General features: G+C 36.0%; 1 protein-coding gene across 1 annotated transcript; it reads right to left on the bottom strand.

The window, feature by feature from the left end:
• Window positions 1-86: 86 nt before the first annotated feature.
• CLEC2B (C-type lectin domain family 2 member B) lies at window positions 87-15,762 on the bottom strand. The gene is made up of 5 exons (XM_049882423.1): window positions 15,544-15,762; window positions 13,368-13,454; window positions 6,277-6,452; window positions 2,322-2,425; window positions 87-1,142 (listed from the first exon to the last, which is right to left on the bottom strand). The coding sequence occupies exons 2-5, from the start codon at window positions 13,447-13,449 to the stop codon at window positions 1,025-1,027; spliced, it is 480 nt and encodes a 159-aa protein (XP_049738380.1). The 5' UTR covers window positions 13,450-13,454; window positions 15,544-15,762; the 3' UTR covers window positions 87-1,024.
• Window positions 15,763-21,947: the final 6,185 nt, after the last annotated feature.

Raw genomic sequence — 21,947 nt, forward strand, 5'->3', positions numbered from 1 at the left:
TCAATTTTCACATTTTTCTTTCTGTGTAGCATCTAGCTACTGCCACACTATCTTCACTGAAGTAATAACCTCTTTATTAATGGGTGTTTGTTTTTAGGCTTTGCTACTATAAATTATGCTACAGTAAACATCCCAAATATATTGTCTTAAGTAGTGGTGCTTTTATTTCAATGATATAAATCCTAAAAATGAATATTCTGGGTAAAAGTGTTAAATGTGTTGTTTGTTTTAGGTTTTACCAATTTTTTTTATACAGAGCACTTTTTAAAAAAAAAATCAGAAATTATCAAAGACTCATAAAAAGATGGCAGGTCTAGAACAAATAACTTTTTTTTTTCTTCTGAAACTATTGAGAATAAGTTGCCAAATTGATGCACCATCACCCCTGGATACTTTAGTGTGTACTCCCTACAAAGACCTTCTCCTACATAACCACAATACAGTTACCAAAATTGGGACATTCACCTTGATGCAATACTAACAACTATGTCTCAGACTCTCTTTGTTTACTGACAGTCATAAAAAATGTTCTTTAGAATAAAAATATCCAGAGTGGAAGCAATTTCTGTGTTTAATTATCATGACTTTTTAACCTTTTTCAGTCTGAAAGAGTTCCTCAGCCTTGTTTTGATCAGTGATAAAAAGGAAATGGTAAGGTGCTTACGCAAATGTAAAGGAGGTGGTCTGACCTCGTCACTGAATTCAGGTAATCCTCCTCTAAACATTTGACAAATGAATTGAGATCTGAAGTGAGTAGCATTATATAGAAGAATAAGAAAATACTCCAGGGGGCCTAATAAAAAAAGGAACACTCTCTGAAAAAAAAAACCTTTGAATCTAGTATGTTATACACAAAAAAAATAATTAATCTAGTGTTTCTGGGGGTCAGAAAAGGAGAAATTGGGGTGAAATATGACTGGAAAATATGATGTGCCTTACGTGCCATGCAAGTATTTCAGTTTTTATTTCAACTACTATCGGAAGCCAATAAAAGGAAAGGTGTGTAAGTCCATCATCAGAAATATCAAATTAAATGGTGCATATTTTTCTTGCAAATCCATTTTCTTTCTGTGTAGCATCTAGCTGTCGCCACACTATCGTCACTGAGGTAAGCACATCTTTCAGTCCCTTTCACAAGAAACCTACAAGAAAAAGATTAAATAATATGTATTCGGAAGGCCTGTCATTTCTCACTTCTCCAATGACACCTTAAAAAAAAAAAATCGTATCTGTCCAGAGTACTGAAAGGGTGTTCTGGACACAGTCCTTTCTTGCTGGGGTTGAGATATCCAAAAAGGTCCCTCTTCCAAGAATTCGTATTTGTTACACTGACATTAAGTTAATGACATATGATTGGTCATTTGTATAAACCAGTGATCCTCAACTAGGTGTGATTTTGCCCCCATCCTCCTCCAGGACACTTGGAATATCTGGATACATTTTTGAGTGTCAAGACTGCAGAGAAGGTGCTATGTTATCTAGTGAATAGAGCCCAGGAATGCTGCTAACATCCTGTAATGCACAGGAAAACCTCCTCCCAACAGCAAAGAACTATTCAGCCCAAAATGTCAGTAGTGTTGCTGTTGAGAAACTCCAATACAGAAACTCCAATAAGTGTCTGGTGTCACCATGGGGGAGGTTTCACTGAGGTCATGTGTGCATTCAACCCAGAGCTTTATAACCAGGCTTCTGTATTATAAAATCAAAGCCAAGATAAGACAAACTGTACTAAAATCAGGTTAGAATGAACATCAAATTGGACTTGAGTTGCAGAAAGACATCAGCAAACAGGTAATGTGAAGCTTGAAGAATGTATACAGAATTGGGGAAGACAGAAATGAGGCAAAAAATTTAATGTTGTTTTACCCTGTGCATGTGAATCTCATGTCTTTATTTTCAAAATCACCAAATAGGAGATCTTCTCCCTTATGTCTTATTTTAACCTCTCTGGTTAACTCCTAGGAGCCCTGGTAGTGCAGTGGTTAAAGTGCTTAACTGTTAACTGAAAGGTTGGCAGTTGGAACTCACCAGCCACTCTGTGAGAGTTAGATGTGGCAGTCTGCTTCTTTAAAGATTGCAGCCTTGGAAACCCGATGGGGCAGGATACTCTGTCCTATAGGGTTACTATGAGTCAGGATCAACTCAACGGCATTGGGTTTGGTTTTTTGGTTTGGGTTGACACTTGGGACTAATCTCAAAAAATGGCACAACCTTGTTTCCAACATGCACATTAATCTCAAGCCCTGGAGAAATTTGTCTAATTCACAAGTCCTAGAAAATGTTGCATTATCTTAATTTTTCAAAGAAAGAAAGATACTCACCAGATATTAAATATAGTACCATTTACCCATTCTCCTATTTGATTTTCTTTCCTCGTCAGTCCAATCCAATGATCAGTACTGCATTTGTAGCGCATAAGAAAATTCTGGAAAGACAAAAGAAATTTGATAATTTTGCTTGTCAGCCTTTGCTATATCCCACTGAGTCTCTCTTGTTTGCAGGTTCCGAGGAGCAAGGTAACAAATGTTCAACTCTTGACTCCGCCAGAAAATAGCGATGTGATCTTGAAAAAGTACCTTAATCTCTCTGACCCTCAGTTTTCTCATTCGTAAAACAAAGATGTGAGACAAATTTTCTTTAAAATACCTTTTGGTTCTAAATTGATAAATATTCAACTTGGAAATACATTCCTCCAGAAATTTAAAACTGTAAGTTCCTGAAAGGCCAGTTTGTGACTGAGCTCTTATGCAGTATTTCTAGTCATCCATTATTTGTTATAATGCTTTCTAAAAAAATGTTCTTGTCGAAAACATACACAGCCAAAGAGACACCATTTCAACAATTTCTACATGGACAATCCAATGACATTGATTATATTCCTCAAGGTGTGCTACTATTCTCACTATCCTTTTCCAAATTATTCCCACACCATTTTCTTAAATTCACTGTCCCCTAAACTTTTCATCAAACCTTTTGAGTTGTCATTGCCAATTTGATCTCACATAGATCATTTATTAAAAGGGTATAATGCTCAAGGCAGACATACTTTACCAATTGAGATCAACAATTTTTCGATTCAAAGGAGACTACAGGCGATAGTTCTGGTTTAAGGTTTAAAGTTTAAAGATTATCTCAGGGCAATAGTTTTGGGGTTCATACAGCCACAGTGGCTCCGGGAATTATTCAGTTTGATGTTGTATCTTACTTCAAATCTCTATGTCTCCCCCAAAGCTATCAATGTGCATGCCTGTGTATGCACACCCTTGTGCATACAGACACACATGTACACGGTTCATTAATTTAGAATCTGGTTATCAAATTTTAGTCTCCCATTTAGATTTCTAAAAACATCATTTAGGGATAAATATAATGCTTTTTTTTCTGACATTTTTTCTTTTCTTCTTCCTCCTTCAATGTTGAAACTCTCTTGCTACCTTAGAGTCCTTTTACCATAGAATTTATATATATATATACACACACACATAAAGTTATTGGAGTCCTTAGGTGGAACAAATGATTAAGCACTCAACTGCTAGCCAAAAGGTTGGCAGTTCATGCCCACCCAGTGGTGCCTCAAGAGACAGGCCTGGTGATCTGTTTCTGAAAGATCACAGACTGAAAATCCTATTGAGCACAGTTTTACTCTATACACATGGGGTCACCATGAGTTGGAATTGACTTGACAGCAACTAACATCAACAAGAATAGAAAGTCATTGGGTCTGGTCTACTACTAAACAGCTGAGAAATCACAAGCTCGACAGTGCATCACTGTGTTTCAATTTTCTGATAAATATAAAGGGGTTATACCATACCATATCATATGGTTAAATCCCACCTAATAACAGTGACACTGATAATCTTTGGCATTTTAACATACCATCTACTGCAGCATTTCATAAATTTATTTGAAATATTTTTCGATTTACTGGACCTAAGTGTTGGGTTTACAAAGGGTTAAGATTAATAAAACATTATCCCTGGACCCAAGGGACTTCATATGTAGTGAAGAAAATTATGTAGACTTAGAGTTAGAAAATATCCTACTAGATAAGAAGAAGATAATGAGTATAACACATACAGTGAAATTGGAGCTTACAGGGAGGAGCACCTGAGAGCTTCTTTCACACTGGTGTGCTGTGAAAGGTGACTATGAAAGGAAGGGAGAAGAGGGCAATCCATATGCTAGGCTTAGGAAAGAGCTTGTTTCCAGAAAAAAGGCAAGGTAACATGTGCTGGAAACCAACTGGATATATATTATCGAATAATTGGAAAATTTGGATGAGGCTCAGATTTTGTAGTCTTGGTGACAAGGAATTAGGAAGTGTGTTTCCTAGATATTGTCCTATGAAAAATGTTAATCATTATTTGCTCAGTAATGATAATAATAATACCCACATAGCCCTCATTAAAAATGCAAGATACTTTAAAATAGGTGGAAATGAATATGGAAAATATTTCATGAAACAAGTTTTGTCTGATATCTTACGAGGGAAAATATTACTTTGTCATTTAAAGATATATTCAGAATATTTTAATTAAATAATTTGAAAGAAATAATCCATTTCTTCTATACATTACTTTCGTTACTCCTTCACAGGCAGCTACACCTCATTCTATTTGTCACTTAAATTTTCCCTGTTTTTGTAGTTTTCTATGCTCTTCAAAATATATGGGAATATTTTATGATCAAAGTCTTTTTTCTTGATCCAGAATATTCTTACTTGATATGTTTAATGATTTCTCTTAATTTGGAATATTTCTGATTGCTACGTGCCATGATCTTGGCTATTTTTGCCAATCTTTGCTGATAAGATTTCTGTATGTAACTTTTTTTTTAATATAGTCTCGCTCTTTTTAAATCCCTTAAACATTTTATTTACATTCAATTTTTCGTCTTACTGCTAATGGAATCTTTTTTTTTCCCCAAGAGGAGCTATAAGGATCAATGCAAGAATTTCTTAGAAAGTTTATTTTCAAAAGTCTTTCAGAATTCAGCAGTGAAACTACTGAATACAAAAGCCTTGTTTATTAAATTGAACTTGTGACTTACTTCATTTGCTTCTCCATCTAGCTTTTCACATTTAATTCAGCTTTCTATACTTTTTGTTGCTTCCAAATAGTTTTGTTCCCTTGCACTGATCTATAAACTGATGTAGCCTGGTTCACATTCTTTTATTTTGACCCAATCTTCATGCTGATTGCATGAATACGTCTTGTTCATCACAGAAGTAACACAATGTTCTTTTAACTATGTGTCCTGCTGTATGTGCTTTATATTTGAAACAGGTTTCAGGTGCACATTCTTCTTCTTTTTTTTTTTTAAATAAAGTTACATTACCTCTTCTGTTATCCTTTCTCCTTGAAGAGACTAATGAGAAGAAAACATTGATGCTTACTGTATGAGGGACTGGAGGAAAGAACAGACTTCACAAAGCCAGAGATACAGAGTTTTGCAACCCCTTGTTTGACTTCTTAGGCATTCTCTTTACTCATAAGATATTTGCTATGTAAATCAATATTTATTCAACAAGGATCCATTAAACTTTTATTTTGTATTTGGCTCTGTGCAGCAGCTAAGCATACAACTTCAAATAAGACAAGGTCTCTGCTCACTGGAAGCTCATACTTGGTCTGGGGGAACACTTTCTAGCACACTATTACATTAATTACAGGTAGGAGCCCAGGTGGTGCAGTGGTTAAGAGCTTGACTGCTAACTGGAAAGGTCAGCAGTTTGAATCTACCAGCTGCTCCTTGGAAACACAATGGGGCAGTTCTACTCTGTCCTATGGGTTTGCTATGAGTCGAAATCAACTCAAAGGCAATAGGTTTTTTTTTTTTTTTTTTTGGTTAGAGAATGCTCTGATAGAAGCTTTCCTGGTACCTCAGAGACAGATAGCAAAGCCAAGCTGAGAGTCAAAGGATAGTTCCTCGAAGAGAGAGTGGAATGGAGAACTTCCTGAGGCAATTCTCTCTTGGTGGAACACTGGCTTTAAAAAAGTTTCCAAATACTACCAAGTTCTTCTATTTATACTTCTTGATAAGGACAGCTATGACATCTACCACTTCATTCAGCTCTTATGCTCTCCAAACAAAATATCCCCATGTTTTTTCACTATCTTATATGGTACATTCTGAATAATATATATTTTTTTAATATTCTACATAAAACAGACATGTTTAGAAAGTTTTAAAAGCCTGTAATGACATTTGAATATTTCCAGTGCTATTGGGGATGTCCCAAATCAAAATAATTCATAAAGGAGTGTGTATTACCATTTCTTCTGTGGTGTCAATTGCAGTTAGTGTAGAACCTAGAGCAGAACAGTTGTAGCTACTTGCATGCCAATCTCCTTCTTCCTCAGAGAAATAATAGCATCTGTTTTTGTAACCAATCCAGTTATCTGGGCAAAAATACTGAGGACCCTTGTATATGTCAGCTTGCATTTTCTCTGAAAATGAGACAAATATAGATTTTAACATCCAGAAAAGTTTTATAAGTAAGACAATTATCCATCTCAAAATGTTAGTAAAAGAATGATGGATTAAAACCAAAGAAAGTAGATAGACATAATTAAAAATGTTAACACCAGAAATCAACTGAATATAAAATTAATATGAAAAATTTACAAAGTCAACAGTTGGCTTTTTGGGAATAATCTAAAATAAGATAGACCACTAGCAAGACTGATGGACAAAAAAATAATTAGAGAGGGATAAAGATAAAAATTAAAAACTTAAGGAAAGAGAATTCCTAAGAAAACACAACTTAGAACAACTGACAAAAAAAGTGATAAAACTGAATAACACTCTATCTAGTAAAGAAATTAGCTCTTTCATTAAAAAACTACCCACAAAAAAATCTCCCAGTCCTAGTGGCTTTACTTGTGAATACACCTAGTCATTTAAGAAAGAAATGACACAAATATTATGCAAATTTTTCAGAAAATAGAAAAAGAGGGAAAAATTTTCAACTCAATTTTAGAGGCTGGCATAATCTTGATACCAATACTTTACAACAGTATTATAGAAATGGCAATTATAGGTCAAAGTCTCATGAACATATGTGTGTACAACTTAAATATTACTTAATTTTATTAAAGGATATTAAAAGATTAATACATTATAATCAAATTGTTTATTCCAGAAATGAAAGATTGGTTTAACTTTTTTTTTTTTTTAATCTGTGTAATTCAACACATTAACATCAGAAAGAAGGGAAGTTAAGTGAATATCTCAATTGGTCAATATAAATCATTTGTTAAGATTCAGGATAAAATTTCTAAGCCATTTAGGAATTAAAGGAAATTTCCTTAATATGATTAATAGTATGCACAAATAATCTTGCTTAATAGGGAAATATTGAAAACTTTTTCACAAAGATTGGGAGAGATACAAGGAAGGACAAGTCATCTATCACTACTTCTACTCAATGTTGTATTGAGTCCTAGCCAGTAAACTGAGACAATAAATAAATAAATCATAAGAACTACAAATAATTATTTGCAGACAATCTGATTGTTCACATAAAACATCCAAAAGAAATTGGAGATAATTTATCAGTAATTAACAATTAAGCATAGCAAGGTTGCTAGATATAAGAAATATATACATATATATACATACACATATGTGTATAAACATATAGATATGCAAATATACATGTGTAGTTTATTAAACAGTATTTCTTTATACCAACAACATATAGAAAAGAAAATTAAAAAGGAGGTACCACTTACCATTGTAGTATAAAACATCAAGTATTTAAGAATAATCTTTAAAAAGATCTGCAAGACACCATTCTGACAGCTATAAAATATTGATGAGCAAAGTCATGACCAAATTAAATGTTTCAAATGGATGATTCAATATTGTTAAGAAGACAATTCTCCCAAAATTGACGGTAGATTTAATACAATCTCAATGAAAATTACAGATTCTAAAATTTATATGACAATTTAAAGGACCTAGAATTGCCAGTATCAGCAGTAGGCCCCTGGCCTTGTTCCGATTGATGATATTGAGCTTTTCTGTCATCTCTTTCCACAGATGTAGTTGATCTGCTTTCTGTATATTCCATCCAGCGAGGTCCACGTGTATAGTGGCCCTTTATGTTATTGAAAAGAGTATTTGCATTGAAGAAGCTGTAGGTCTTGCAAAATTCTATCATGTGATCTCCGGCATTGTTTCTGTCACCAAGGCCATGTTTTCCAACTACCAATTCTTCTTCTTTGTTTCCAACTTTCACACCATAGCCAAAGTATGACCTTAAGTATGTTGCTGTTATTAGGTGCCCTCCAGTTGATTCTGATTTGTAGAGACCCTGTAGCAGAGAGTAGAACTGCCCCATAGGGTTTCCAACTTTGGATTCAAACTTTGGACCTTTTGGTTAGCACCCGTAACTCTTAACCACTGCACCACTAGTGCTGCTTGACCTTGAGTACACCCCACCCAAATTTAGGGAACATCTCAAGAATATATTTGACACATTGAACACTAATGACCAAAGACCAGGCGAGTTGTGAGATGACATCAAGGACTTCATATATGAAGAAAGCAAGAGGTCATTAAAAAGATAAGAAAAAAAGAAAAGACCAAAATAACTGTCAGAAGAGACTCTGAAACTTTCTTTTGAACACAGAGTAGCTAAAGCAAATGGAAGAAATGATGAAGTAAAAAAGTTGAAAAGATTGCAAAGGGTGACTCAAGAAGACAAAGTAAAGCATTATAATGACACGTTCAGAGACCTGGAGTTAGAAAACCAAAAAGGGAAGGACACACTAAGCATTTCTCAAGCTGAAAGGACTGAAGAAAAAATTCAGACCCCGAGATGCAATATTGAAGATTCTACAGGGAAAATATGAAATGATGCAGGAAGCATCAAAAGAAAATGAAAGGAATACACAGAGTCACTGTACTAAAAAGAAGTGGTCAACATTCAATGATTTCGTAGGTAGCATATGATCAAGAACTGATGGTACTGAAAGAAGTCCAAGCTGCACTGAAGGTCTTGGGGAAAAACATGGCTGTAGGAGTTGACAGAATACCAACTGAGAAGTTTCAACAAGTGGATGCTTTGGTGGAAGCGCTCACTCATCTATGTCAAGAAATTTGGAAGACAGCTTCCTGGCCAACTGACTGGAAAAGATCCATATTTATGTCTATTCCCAAGAAAGATGATCCAACCAAATGCAGAAATTATTGAACAATATAATTAATATTACACATAAATAAAATTTTGCTGAAGATCATTCAAAATCTGTTGCAGCAGTACATTGACAGGGAACTGCCAGAAATTCAGGCTGGTTTCAGAAGAGGCTGCAGAACCAGGGATATCATTGTTGATGTCAGATGGATCCTAGCTGAAAGCAAAGAATACCAGAAAGTTGTTTACCCGTGTTTTATTGACTATGCAAAGACATTTGGATGTGTGGATCATAACAAATTATTGATAACGTTACAAAGAATGGGAATTCCAGAACACTTAATTGTGCTCATGAGAAACCTGTACATAGATCAAGAGGCAGTCATTCAAACAGAACAAGGGAATACTTCGTCTTTTAGAGTCAGGAAAGCCGTGCGTCAGGGTTGTATCCTTTCACCAAACCTATTCAATCTGTATGCTGAGCAAATAATCTCAGAAATTGGACTATATGAAGAAGAATGAGGCATAAGTATTAGAGAATGATCCACTAACAACCTGCATTATGCAGATGACACAACCTTGCTTGCTGAAAGTGAAGAGCACTTGAAGGACTTACTGATGAAGATCAAAGACCACAGCCTTCAATATGGATTGCACCTCAACATAAAGAAAATAAAAATTCTCACAACTGGACTAATAAGCAACATCATGATAAATGGAGAAAAGGCTGAAATTGTCAAGGATTTCATTTTACTTGGATCTACAATCAACACCCAGGCAAGCAGCAGTCAAGAAATCAAAAGACACATTGCATTGGGCAAATCTGCCACAAAAGACCTCTTCAAAGTGTTGAGAAGCAAAGAAGTCACCTTAAAGACTAAGGTGTACCTTACCCAAACCATGGTGTTTTCAGATGCCTCCAAAACGGAACCAAACCCAGTGCTGTCGAGTTGATTCTGACACATAGCGACCCTATAGGACAGAGTAGAACTGCCCCATAGAGCTTCCAAGGAGTGCCTGGTGGCTTCGAACTGCCGACCCTTTGGTCAGCAGTAGTAGCACTTAACCACTATGCCACATATTCTTGCAAAAGCCAGACAGTGAATAAGGAAGACTGAACAAGAATTGATGCCTTTGAATTATGGTGTTGGCAAAGAATATTGAACATGGACTGCCAAAAGAAAGAAAAAATCTGTCTTGGAAGAAGTACAGCCAGAATGCTCCTTAGAAGCAGGGATGGTGAGACTACGTCTCACATACTTTGACCATATTATCAGGAGGTATCAGTCCCTGAGAAAGACACCATGCTTGGTAAAGTAGAGGCTCATAGAAAAAGAGGAAGTCCCTCAGTGAGATGGATTGACACAATGGTTGCAACAATGGGCCCAAACATAGCAACGATTGTGTGGATGGTGCAGGACTGGACAGTATTTTGTTCTGTTGTATATAGGAGTCACTATGAGTTGGGAGTGACTCGAAGACACCTAACAACAACAACAACAATAGAATTGCCAAGGCAATCCTGAAGAAGAAACACAAAGCTAAAAGATTTTAAATACCAGGTATCAAGATTTATTATGAAGCTACTGTATTAAGACAGTACGATACTGACACAGGGATAGGTAAGATAGAGGTAATAGAACAAAATAGCAAATCCAGTAGAAAAGGCCTTCGCTGACACAGCAGATTTATGACAAAGAACCAATTGCATTTAAACAGGGAAACGATGCTGTTTCTAATAAATTGTTCCAGGTCAAACGAACATTTGAATAGAAAAAAGGCATACTCTCTACCAGTAATCATAAAAATAAATAAATTTTGTCTGCATTATAGCTCTGAATGTGAAAGGTAGAAGACATAATAAGGAGTATGTTAGAAACCCTAGGAGAATACCTTTACGTCTTTTCAGTATAGTAAATCTCTTAAACAAGAGAAAGTAGTAACAACAGAGAAAAAAGAAAATTTACAATACTTTATAATTATTTCTATTAATCAAAAGACCATACAGAAGGTTAAAAGTTAATCTTCAGAGTAGAAAATATATCTGCAATACCTATAAATTTCAAAAGACTCTTTTTGGTTGTTAATTGCTGACTAGTGGAATCTGCCTCATGGCAACCTCATATGTGCAGAGTAAAGGTGCTCCACGGGGTTTTCAAGGCTGTGACCTTTCAGAAGCAGATGCCAGGGTTGTCTCCCAAGACACCTCTGGGTGGGTTTGAACTGCCAACCTTTTGGCTAGTATTTGAGCGCTTAACCAATTATGCCCCTCAGGGACTCCTCGAAAGACTAGAATATGTAAATAACTCTTATGGATCAAATAGAAAAAAGAGGCATAACTCAATAAAAATATGGATGAACTATTTGAATATGCCTGTCACAAAATAGTGCCACCCAATGACCAGGAAATGTGAAAAAGTACTTAACAGTGTTAGTCATCAGGCGAATATCAATTAAAGACACAATAAGGTCCCAGTACACACTCATCAGAATGGCAAAATGAATAAAATTGACAACAAAAATTTGACAAGGATGGGAAGCAACTGGCATTCTTATACTTTTGATGGTATAGTGAATAAAAAGCAAACAAACAACAACTACAAGACGGAATGGGAAAGATTCAGCTAAAGTTGATCTACACATAGGCTATACTTACAATTCCACTCATAGATATATCTCAAATGTTATACATACATTATTCACTAAAATACATGAATAAGGATGTTCAAAGCAGCACTATTTGTTTCAGTCAAAATGTGGGACAATCCAAATGTCCATCAAAAGTAGAATGATTAATTAATTGTGCTGTATACATTTTTTTTTTTTTGTATACATAGAATGGAATACTCTACAGCAGGGCTCCAAAATTATAGCCGGAAACCAAATTCAGCCTACCTTCTGTTTTTGTACAGCCCATGAGCTATGATTTTTTTTTATTGTGCTTTAAGTGAAAGTTTACAAATCAAGTCCGTCTCTCATACAAAAACTTATATACACCTTGCTACACACTCCCAGTTGCTCTCCCTCAACGAGACAGCCCACTCCCTCCCTCCACTCTCTCTTTTCATGTCCATTTCGCCAGCTTCTAGCCCCCTCTACCCTCTCATCTCCCCTCCAGACAGGAGATGCCAACATAGTCTCAAGTGTCCACCTGATCCAAGAAGCTCACTCCTCACCAGCATCCCTCTCCAACCCATTGTCTAGTCCAATCCCTGTCTGAAGGGTTGGCTTTGGGAATGGTTCCTGTCCTGGGCCAAGAGAAGGTCTGGGGGCCATGACCACCGGGGTCCTTCTAGTCTGTCAGACCATTAATTCTGGTCTTTTTAAGAGAATCTGAGGTCTGTATCCCACTGCTCTCCTGCTCCCTCAGGGATTCTTTGTTGTGTCCCCTGTCAGGGCAGGCATCGGTTGTAGCCAGGCACCATCTAGTTCTTCTGGTCTCAGGCTGATGTAGTCTCTGGTTATGAATGGTTTTTACATTTTTGAATGGTTGAAAAAAAATCAAAAGAATATTTTATGACATGTAAAAATTATATAAAATTCAAATACCAGTTTTCTGTTTTATGAAAACACGGTCATGCTCATTTGTTTATTTTCTACGACAGCCTGCACACCCTCAATGAGATGCATTGACAGTGGCTGCAACAATGGGCTCGAGCATAACAACAATTTGTGAGGATGGTGCAGGACAAGGCAGTATTTTGTTCTGTTGTACACAGGGTTGCAATGAGCTGCAATCAGCTTAATGGCACCTAACAACAACAACCTGGCCCTTTGCATAAAAAGTTTTCCAACACTTCCTACAACAACGACAGTAAATAAACTGTTGATACATGTCATGGCAGGAAGAATCACAGAAATACAATGCTGAACAAAGGAAACTAAAGGATACATGCAAATTGCATGATTTTATCTATGTATGTATATATATTTTGACCAGTAACTCTGATATAAGGCAACATAAGTCAGAAGGAGTGTTAAGTGGGTTATGAGTTTATCAGGAAAGGACTTTGTCTCAATTATTCTTGCTTCTTTTAATGCCTTATACAAGCCTTGTTATATTACGGATATCCATAAACATATCATAAATAATGAGAAGAAAATCAGAATAATAAGAAAAGACCACAATTGAGACAGAAAAAGAAAATGATAATAAGAAGATTATATAATAGAACGACCTAAAGGAGAAAATAAATGAGAAAAATGGATGTAATTTACTCACTTGTTATAAAATAAATATTGGAAGAAATAGATATGACAAAAATAGCACATATTAAATAGGTTAGCGTCTTCCTTCTGTCCATAAAACCTGAAAAATAAAAATACATGTATTTAAATAAGGAAACAAGAAAAAAGAAAGACTAAATTAGTATTCATAGCTGGTATCTAACAAAATTCTTTAGGCATTATGTTCTGATTTCTCACAAGGAAACGACGCACTATGTACTTTTTCTCTTTGCCACGTAGAAAAATGTGCTTTTTCTTTTGGTTGAAATTTCTCAGTGAAGCACTTAGCTAAATGCCGTTACCCTGGATCACTCTTACTATCACAGTCCAAGGAATCAGGTATGTGTGCCTCTCTAGGGTAATATCACCTCAGGCCTAGAGCCTTGGCCTATTTTACTCTTCAGTATCTTTCCTCTGTAGAAAAAGATCAGCATAACACTCTGAATTTTTCTAAGAATTTTTACTTTGTAACTAATGAAGTTTATTTCATACAGAGACCAAATAATATAGTTAAAAGGTCATAGAATAATCATTCAGAAGAGTTGGGTTTGGGATTTCTGCTACCTAAAGCAAAGGAGCTTGGAACGAGCATAATGGAAATAATGTTCACGCATTGTGACGCATGTAACTAGTGTCACTGAACAATTTGTGAAGAAATTGTTGAATGGGAATCTAAACTGCAGTGTAAACCTCCACCAAAAACACAATAAAATATTATTTAAAAGAAAAAAGGGGTGGAACAACTTGGACAAGCCATTGTTTTTTTCATTGCTAGTAATCATCCAGGAAAAAAAAAAGTATATATATATATGGGACACATTTTGTAGTGAAATGTTTTTATTATTTTATATGATTATATTCATTACTATTGTAAAATTTTATGAAATTAAAAAAAATGTAGTAAGTATTTCAAGATAGGCCATAAACCTTTTGAGAGAATTTAGCATTCCTATTTTTTTCACCTCATGAAGAACTACTTATCCTTTTGTTAAATAAATTTTGGCCTTAGTGGATGAATGAACAAAATAAAATTTAAAGTATATCTAAATGTACACAACTCAGAGATAATCAGTCTTATCATTTGGGATAACATCCTTCCACCCATATATCTCTCTAATCTTATTTTCATACATATAACCTACCCCCCCAACACTCATAATTTTAAATTAATATAATCATTATATATATATAGTCTTATATTCAATGTTTCAATCAATAATTTGTTCTTCCCATGTGTAGTAGATTTTTAAAAGTGGTCCCCAATGAATCACACCTCCCTTTGATACTACTTTGTGACTCTGTGACTTCTTCCATCAAAAGGTATACTGTATTCCCTCATCCTTGAATATGAATTTGCCTTGTGCCTTGCTTTGATCAAGAGAATGTGGCAGAAATGACACTCTTGGACTTCCCAGCTCGGACCTGAAGAGGCTTTGTAGTTTCTACTTTCACCATTTAAAGAAATACAGGCTTACTTACTGGAGAGAGAAAGCGAAAGAGAGTAAGGGAAAAAGAGAGAGAGACAGAGACAGGGGCACAAAGCAGACACACACACACACAGAGGGAGAGAGATAGATAGAGATCATGTGGAAGATAACCAAAAGTGCTCCAGCTAACATCCAACCACAGAGGCCTCCAACTTAAGGTCATTTTGCACCTTCAGATGTTTCAGCTGTCATCACATAGAAGAGAGATTAGCTACCCTACCCTTCTTAGCGTTGCGGGAGGTATCTTCCGGGAGCCAAGGTAGCAAGGTTGTTTAGGTAAGAGTGTTGTAGGGAAATACGCTTTCCGTAGTTAAAAAAAAAAAAAAATTTTTTTTTTCCTTAGTTAGCTACCCCTAAAGTCTACTCCACTGCCACTCCATAAAACAATTTTTTAAAATATTAGAAGCAATGGCTAATTTAAAAGTTTTTAAACATTAAGCCTCTCTCCATTATAATTAAAGGTAAGATAAAGTAAATCTAAATTTTCAAGGGTGAAACAGTCATTTATAAATTAAATTTTTTTTGATATAATTTTCTCTTATGTGAATGATACCTAAATAAAAATGATTTTTTTTTTTCTGGCTTGATGGAAGAAACCACAAAACCCAATGGTTATCTTCAAAGGCTTTTGTTTAACATATTTGATAAGTTACATTCATTTTGAGGAATTGGAAATGGACTTACCTTTCTTCTTTTCACCTGTTCCTTGGTTGCTGTTATCAGTGGTTGGCACCCTTTTAGCCAGTGCTGGTAACTGGATACTTTGATTTATATCTTCCAAATTAATTCTCCAGAGTTTTAGCTTTCTTTAACTTTAGAATGCAAATATTACTATTGTTTTTACAATGCAGCTCCAAACTAGAGTTATGCAACTTTAGAAGAGCGACACAAGCTTTTAAACTGCAACCTTTCTGAATACACACGTAATCACGTGACGCAGACTTTACCACAAGTTTTCTTCTTGTGGGGGGGAAAAAAAAAAGCAATGTTTGATGGTAAGGCAGGAAGTTCAGTAAAATACCAACCAAAATATGAGAATGAGCAAGCATATATTCTTATTTTCTCTTCTAGGGATCCTCATCTGAACTACAGAACACAAAATTCTTCAACTGACTGTTTTTTTTTTAATCCTCCGAGGAGAGGTACCTCACTAGTATTCTTTCAGAGCCATAGAAAAGGACATTAATTAAAATTCATGCTCCAAGAATTAGGACATAATTATCTTGTGCTAAGAAAACAAAAGCCATCTTAAAAGAGATGAAATGAAGCTATACTTTAAACTTCAGCTACAGAAATGACCACAAAAAACTACTCTTTCTCCCTCTTTCTCTCTCTCTGTGTCTCTCATGGAGCCATGGTGGTTCAGTGGTTAAGAGCTTGACTGCTAACTAATAGGTCGGCAGTTGGAATCCACCAGCTGCTCCTTGGTGCAGTTCTGTCCTGTCCTATAGGGTCACTGTGAGTCGGAATTGGCTCGATGGCAGCAGGTTCAGTTCCAGTTCATGTCTCTCACTGCCTCTCTGTTTCTCTCTCTCCCTCACTGTCTTATACATACACACACACACAAATGCTTTGGGGCCAGGTGAAAGAAAACAAAAGTTAAAACGTACCAAAAACTTTAGCAATATATAAAATGATAATGCTATTAAGCTAGGGCTAGCTTACTAGGTCCAGTGGCCTCATTATGGAGGTGTGTGGGGTGCAGAACACACCAGGTGACAGTGTCAGAAGTGGTGACACCAAAGTGACTATCTACAAAATTTTTGCGCAGTGTTTCAGCAGAAATTTATTATTTTTTATAAAAAATATCCCCGCAGTTGGTTATAACAACAAAAACATTTTTTGTAAGCCCAGCTTACTTGTATCAATATACCTACAAGGCTAAAACTCTATGCTAATTTATTTTTTTTAATTGTACTTTAGGTGAAGATTTACAGAGCAAATCAGTTTCTCACTAAATAAATAATACACGTATTATTTTGTGACATTGGTTGCCAACCCCACAACATGTCAACATTCTTCCCTTCTCGACCTTGAGTACTCCATTACCAGCTTTCCTCTCCCTTCCTGCTTTCTTGTTTTCCCCTGAGCTGATGTGCCCATTTAGCCTTATTTTATTTTATGGGCCTGTCTAATCCTGAGGTGAACCTCAGGAGTGACTTCAGTACTGGTTTAAAAGAGTGTCTGGGGGCCATACTCTCAGGGTTTCTCTAGTCTCTGTCAAACCAGTATATCTGGTCTTTTGTCTGTGTGTGTGTGTGTGTGTGTGTGTGAGTTAGAATTTTGTTCTACATTTTTCTCCAGCTCTGTCCGGGACTCTCTACTGGGATCCCTGTCAAAATAATCAGTGAGTGGTAGCTGGGCGCCATCTAGTTGTGCTAGACTCAATCTGGTGGAGACTGTGGTAGTTGTGGTCCATTAGACCTTTGGGCTAATCTTTCCCTTACGTCTTTGGCTTTCTTCATTTGCTTTTGCTCTGGACAGAGTGGGACCAGTGGAGTATCTTCGATGGCCACTCACAAGCTATTAAGACCCCAGACGCTACTCACCAAAGTAGGATGTAGAATGCTTTCTTCATAAACTATCTTATGCAAATTGAGCTAGATGTCCCCTCCAGACCTTACTCCTCAGCCCTCAGGCCAATAATTTGGTCCCTCAGGTGTCTATGAAGCTTCCAAGACCTTGCCTTTGTCAAGTTGTGCTGACTTCCCCAGTATTATGTACTGTTTTATCCCACACCAAAGTTACCACTTACCTATCGCCCAGTTAGTGTTTTTCCCTCCCTAACTCTCCATACCCTTGTAACCATCAAAGATGGTTTATTTCTGTACGTAATCCTTTTCATGTATTTTTATAATAGTGGTCTCATACAGCATTTGTCCTTTTGTGATTGTTATTTCACTGAGCATAATGCCCTCCAGATTCATCCATGTTGTGACATGTTTCACAGATTCATCAATGTTCTTTATCCTTGCATAGTATTCCCCTGTGTGTGCACACCATAGTTTATCCACTCATCTGTTGACGGGCGCATAGGTTGTTTCCATCCTTTTGCTGTTGTGAATAATGCTGCAACGAACATGGGTGTGCATACATCTATTTGTGTGTGGGTTTTTACTTCTCTAAGATACATTCCTAGGACTGGGATTGCTGGATCATATGGTATTTATATTTCTAGCTTCTTAAGGAAGCATCATATTGTTTTCCAAAATGGTTATACTATTTTTTATTTCCAGTAGCAGTACATAAGAGTTCCAAGTTCCCTGTAGCCTCTCCAATATTTGTTACTTTGCTTTTTTTTTAATTCGTGCTAGTAATGTTGGGGTGAGATGGCATCTCACTGTAGTTTTGATTTGTGTTTCTCTAATGGCTAGTGGTTGTGAACATTCTTATGTGGCTGTTAGCCACCTAATGTGGCTTCTTTGGTGAAGTGTCTGTTCATATCCTTTGCCCATTTTTTTAAATTGGATTATTTGTCTTTTTGTTGTAGAGGTGTTGGATTTTCCTATACATTTTAGAAATCAGACTTTTATCGAATTCGTCATAGCCAATTTTTTTTTTTTTTTCCAGCCTGTAGGTTCTCTTTTGAAGACTTTTGATGAGCAAAAGTTTAATTTTTAGAAGACCCTAGTTATCTAGCTTATCTTCTGGAGTTTATGTGTTGTTAGTTATGTTTTATATCCTGTTAATGCCATGTATTAGGGCCTCTAGCATTGATCCTATTTTTTCTTCTGTGATCTTTATAGTTTTTGGTTTTATATTTAGGTCTTTGATCCATTTGGAATTAGTTTTTGTGTATGCTGTGAGGCATGGGTCCTGTTTCATTTTTTTCCAGATGAACATCCAGTTTTGCCAGCACTGTTTGTTAAAAAGGCTGTACTTTGCCCATTTAATGGAATTTGGGCCTTTGTCAAAGATCAGGGGATGGTAGGTGGATGGATTTGCATCTGGGTTCTCGATTCTGTTCCATTGGTCACTGTGTCTGTTGTACCGCTAGCAGGCTGTTTTGACTATTGAAGCTGTATAGTAGGTTCTGAGGTCAGGTAATGGGTGTTCTCCTACTTTATTCTTCTTCAACAGTGCTTTACTTAATCCAGTGACTATTTCCTTTCCATAAAAAGTTAATGATTAGTTTTTCCTTCTCTTTAAAGAATGTTGTTGGTATTGGATCAGGATTGCATTGCATTTATAGATTGCTTTGGGTTGGATGGACATTTTCACAGTGTTGAGTCTAGCTATCCACGGGCCTAGTATATTTTTCCATTTACATAGGTCTCATTTGTTTCCTTGCAGTAGTGTTTTGTAGTTTTCTTTGTATAGGTCTTTTATGTCCCTGGTTAGATTTATATATAAGTATTTTATTTTTTAGGGGCTATTATAAATGGTATTGCTTTCCTGAATTCCTTTTCATAGTTCTTTTTATTGGTGTATAGGAATCTAACCGATTTTTGTTTATCTTGTATCCTGCTATGCTGCTGAATCTTTCCAGTAGTTTTTCTGTGGAGTCCTTTGGGTGTTATTCAGTTTCCATGTATTTGATTTTTTTCCCTGCTCTTCCTGTTATTAATTTCTACTTTTATGGTGTTGTAGTCAGAGAAGATGCTTTTTATTATCTCACGGTTTTAGATTTTGTTGAGGGTTTCCTTGTGGCCTAAGATGTGGTCTAGTCTGGGGAACCTTCCATGTGTGTTGGAAAAGAATGTGTACTTTGCTGCTGTTGAATGGGGTGTTCTATATATGTCTGTGAGTTCCTGTTGCTTGATTGTGGCATTTAGATCTTCTGTATCTTTGTTGAGTTTCTTTCTAGATGTTCTGTCCTTTACTGAGAGTGGTGTGTTGAAATCTCCTGCTACTATTGTGGAACTGTCAACTTCTCTTTTCAATGCTGTTAAGAGTTTGTTTTATGTATTTTAGAGCCCTCTCACTGGGTGTGTAGATATTTACTACTGTTATATCCTCATGGTGGATTGTCCCTTTAATCATTATGTAATGCCTTTCCTTCCTTTTTATGGTTGATTTTGTTTTAAAGTCTGCTTTATCTGAGATCAGTATTGCCACTCCTGTTCTTTTTGGTTGCTGTTTGCTTGATATATTTTTTTCCATTCTTTGATTTTTAGTATATTCATGTGTTTGTTTCTAAGGTGTATCTCTTGTAGACAGCATACTGATGGGTCCCTTTTTTTTTTTTTTTCATCCATTCTGTCACTGTCTACGAGTGCATTTAAGCTGTTTACATTCGGTGTGATTATTGGTAGGTGTGAGTTTATTGCTGTCATTTTGTGTGTTTTTTTGTGATGCTGTTTTCTTTTTTCCTCCTACTCTTCTGTGTTGAATTACTTTTTTTTTTCATTCTTTCTTTTTTTTAGATTTTGTGCTTACTGAGACTTTGTTTTTCTTCTTTATTTTGATGAGCAGGTTTGTTAAATTTCTTTTGGTTTCCTTGAAATTTACCACCATCTTCCTAAGTTTAAACCAGTCTTTTATTACTTGATATTGCCTTGATTTCCTCTCCTTTTGGGAAAGTTCTATACCTACACACTTTATTCCTTCTTTTATTGTTCTGACATTCTTGTCATTTACAGATTGACCTTTCTGGTATCCTGTTGTAAATATTTTAGTTTTGTTCTATTCTTGAGAGTTCATTACCTAAGTTGGTATCTGCCTGATGCTGTCTTGCATCCAAGATTCAGGTTGTTGTCTGATGTTGTTGGTTCTCTAACGGAAGGCCTCTCTTTAATAATTCTTGCAAGCATGGTTTGGTTTCTACATATTCCCTCAATTTCTGTTCATCTGGAAATGCCCTAATTTCGCCATCATATTTGAGTGAGAGTTTTATAAGGTATATTATTCTTGGTTGACAGTTTTTTCTTACCTGCATGATTTCTGCTGAGTAATCAGAGCTTAGTCTTATTGTTTCCCCTCTGTACATGACTTTTCATTTTTCTTGAACTGCTGTAGGGATTTTTTCTTTGTTTTTGGTTTTAGAGAGTGTGATTATGATATATCTTGGTGGTTTTCTTTTGGGGTCTATTCTATATGAGGTTCTTTGAGCTTCATCTTTCATGATATTAGGAAAACTTTCTGTCAGCAAATCTTCAATGACCCTCTCTACATTTTCTGTTTTCTTCCCCTGTTTTGTAGCTCTGATCACATGCAACACTTTGATAATGTTCTTAGGATTTTTTTATTTTTCTTCATTCTTTTCTCTGATTTTTCCTCAAACATAGCGGTATCTAAGGATTTGTCCTCATTTTTGCTGATTCTGTCTTCCATTGTTTCAAATTTGCTCTTAAAACCTTCTGTTACACTGGCCCTTTCTGAAATATTGTTATTTATCTTTTGAATTTCTAATTGCTGTTTTTAACGATTTCTAGTTGTGAGTTTATTTTGACAATTTGTTCCTGTATTATTTTCCTGAATTCTGCCATTGCTTTGTTGTGTTTTCCCTTATTTTACCTGTATTTTCCATGATTTTGTCTACTTTTTTCCTTATTTTTGTCTGCATTTTCCCTCATCTTTTGGAGAACTTGAACATTAGAGTTTTGAATTCTCTATCAGGTAGTTCCAGAACCCTTTCTTCAACCATAAAGTCATCTGGTATTTTATTTTGGTGGCTTCCTGGAGCCATCCTGTCTTTTTTTTTTTTTTTTTTTTTTTTTTTACTGTTTTCATATTGTCTGCCATCTCTGGGATATTCAGGAAATATTTTCTTAGTTTATTGCTTGTAGATTTGTTTCATCCTGCAGTTTTGTTTTATTTGGTTATGTGTGGGCAGGTTGGTTGGTTGTGTTTTATTGCTTGCTCGTCTGTGGGCATGACACTTCTCACCACCTTGCCAGGTAGGCAAGACCGGCCACTTAACTATGGTGCAGTAGGATGAGTTTGTCTGTGGGTGAGCGGTGTGGCTGGGTAGTTTGTGGCACCAACTGGGTCTGATGAGGTTGGGCTTTGGGTCAGTGCAGGGTGGGTTGGAGGGACCACATTGGTGCCACTTGGGGTCATGGCATTCAGAGCATGGTGCAGATAGGAGGGAAGGGAGAGGATGTGATGTGTGTAGTTACATGAGTGAGTGAAAGAAGAGAAAGAAG

The sequence above is a fragment of the Elephas maximus genome, chromosome 4 (genome assembly GCF_024166365.1).
Source record: "Elephas maximus indicus isolate mEleMax1 chromosome 4, mEleMax1 primary haplotype, whole genome shotgun sequence".
NCBI lineage: Eukaryota > Metazoa > Chordata > Mammalia > Proboscidea > Elephantidae > Elephas > Elephas maximus.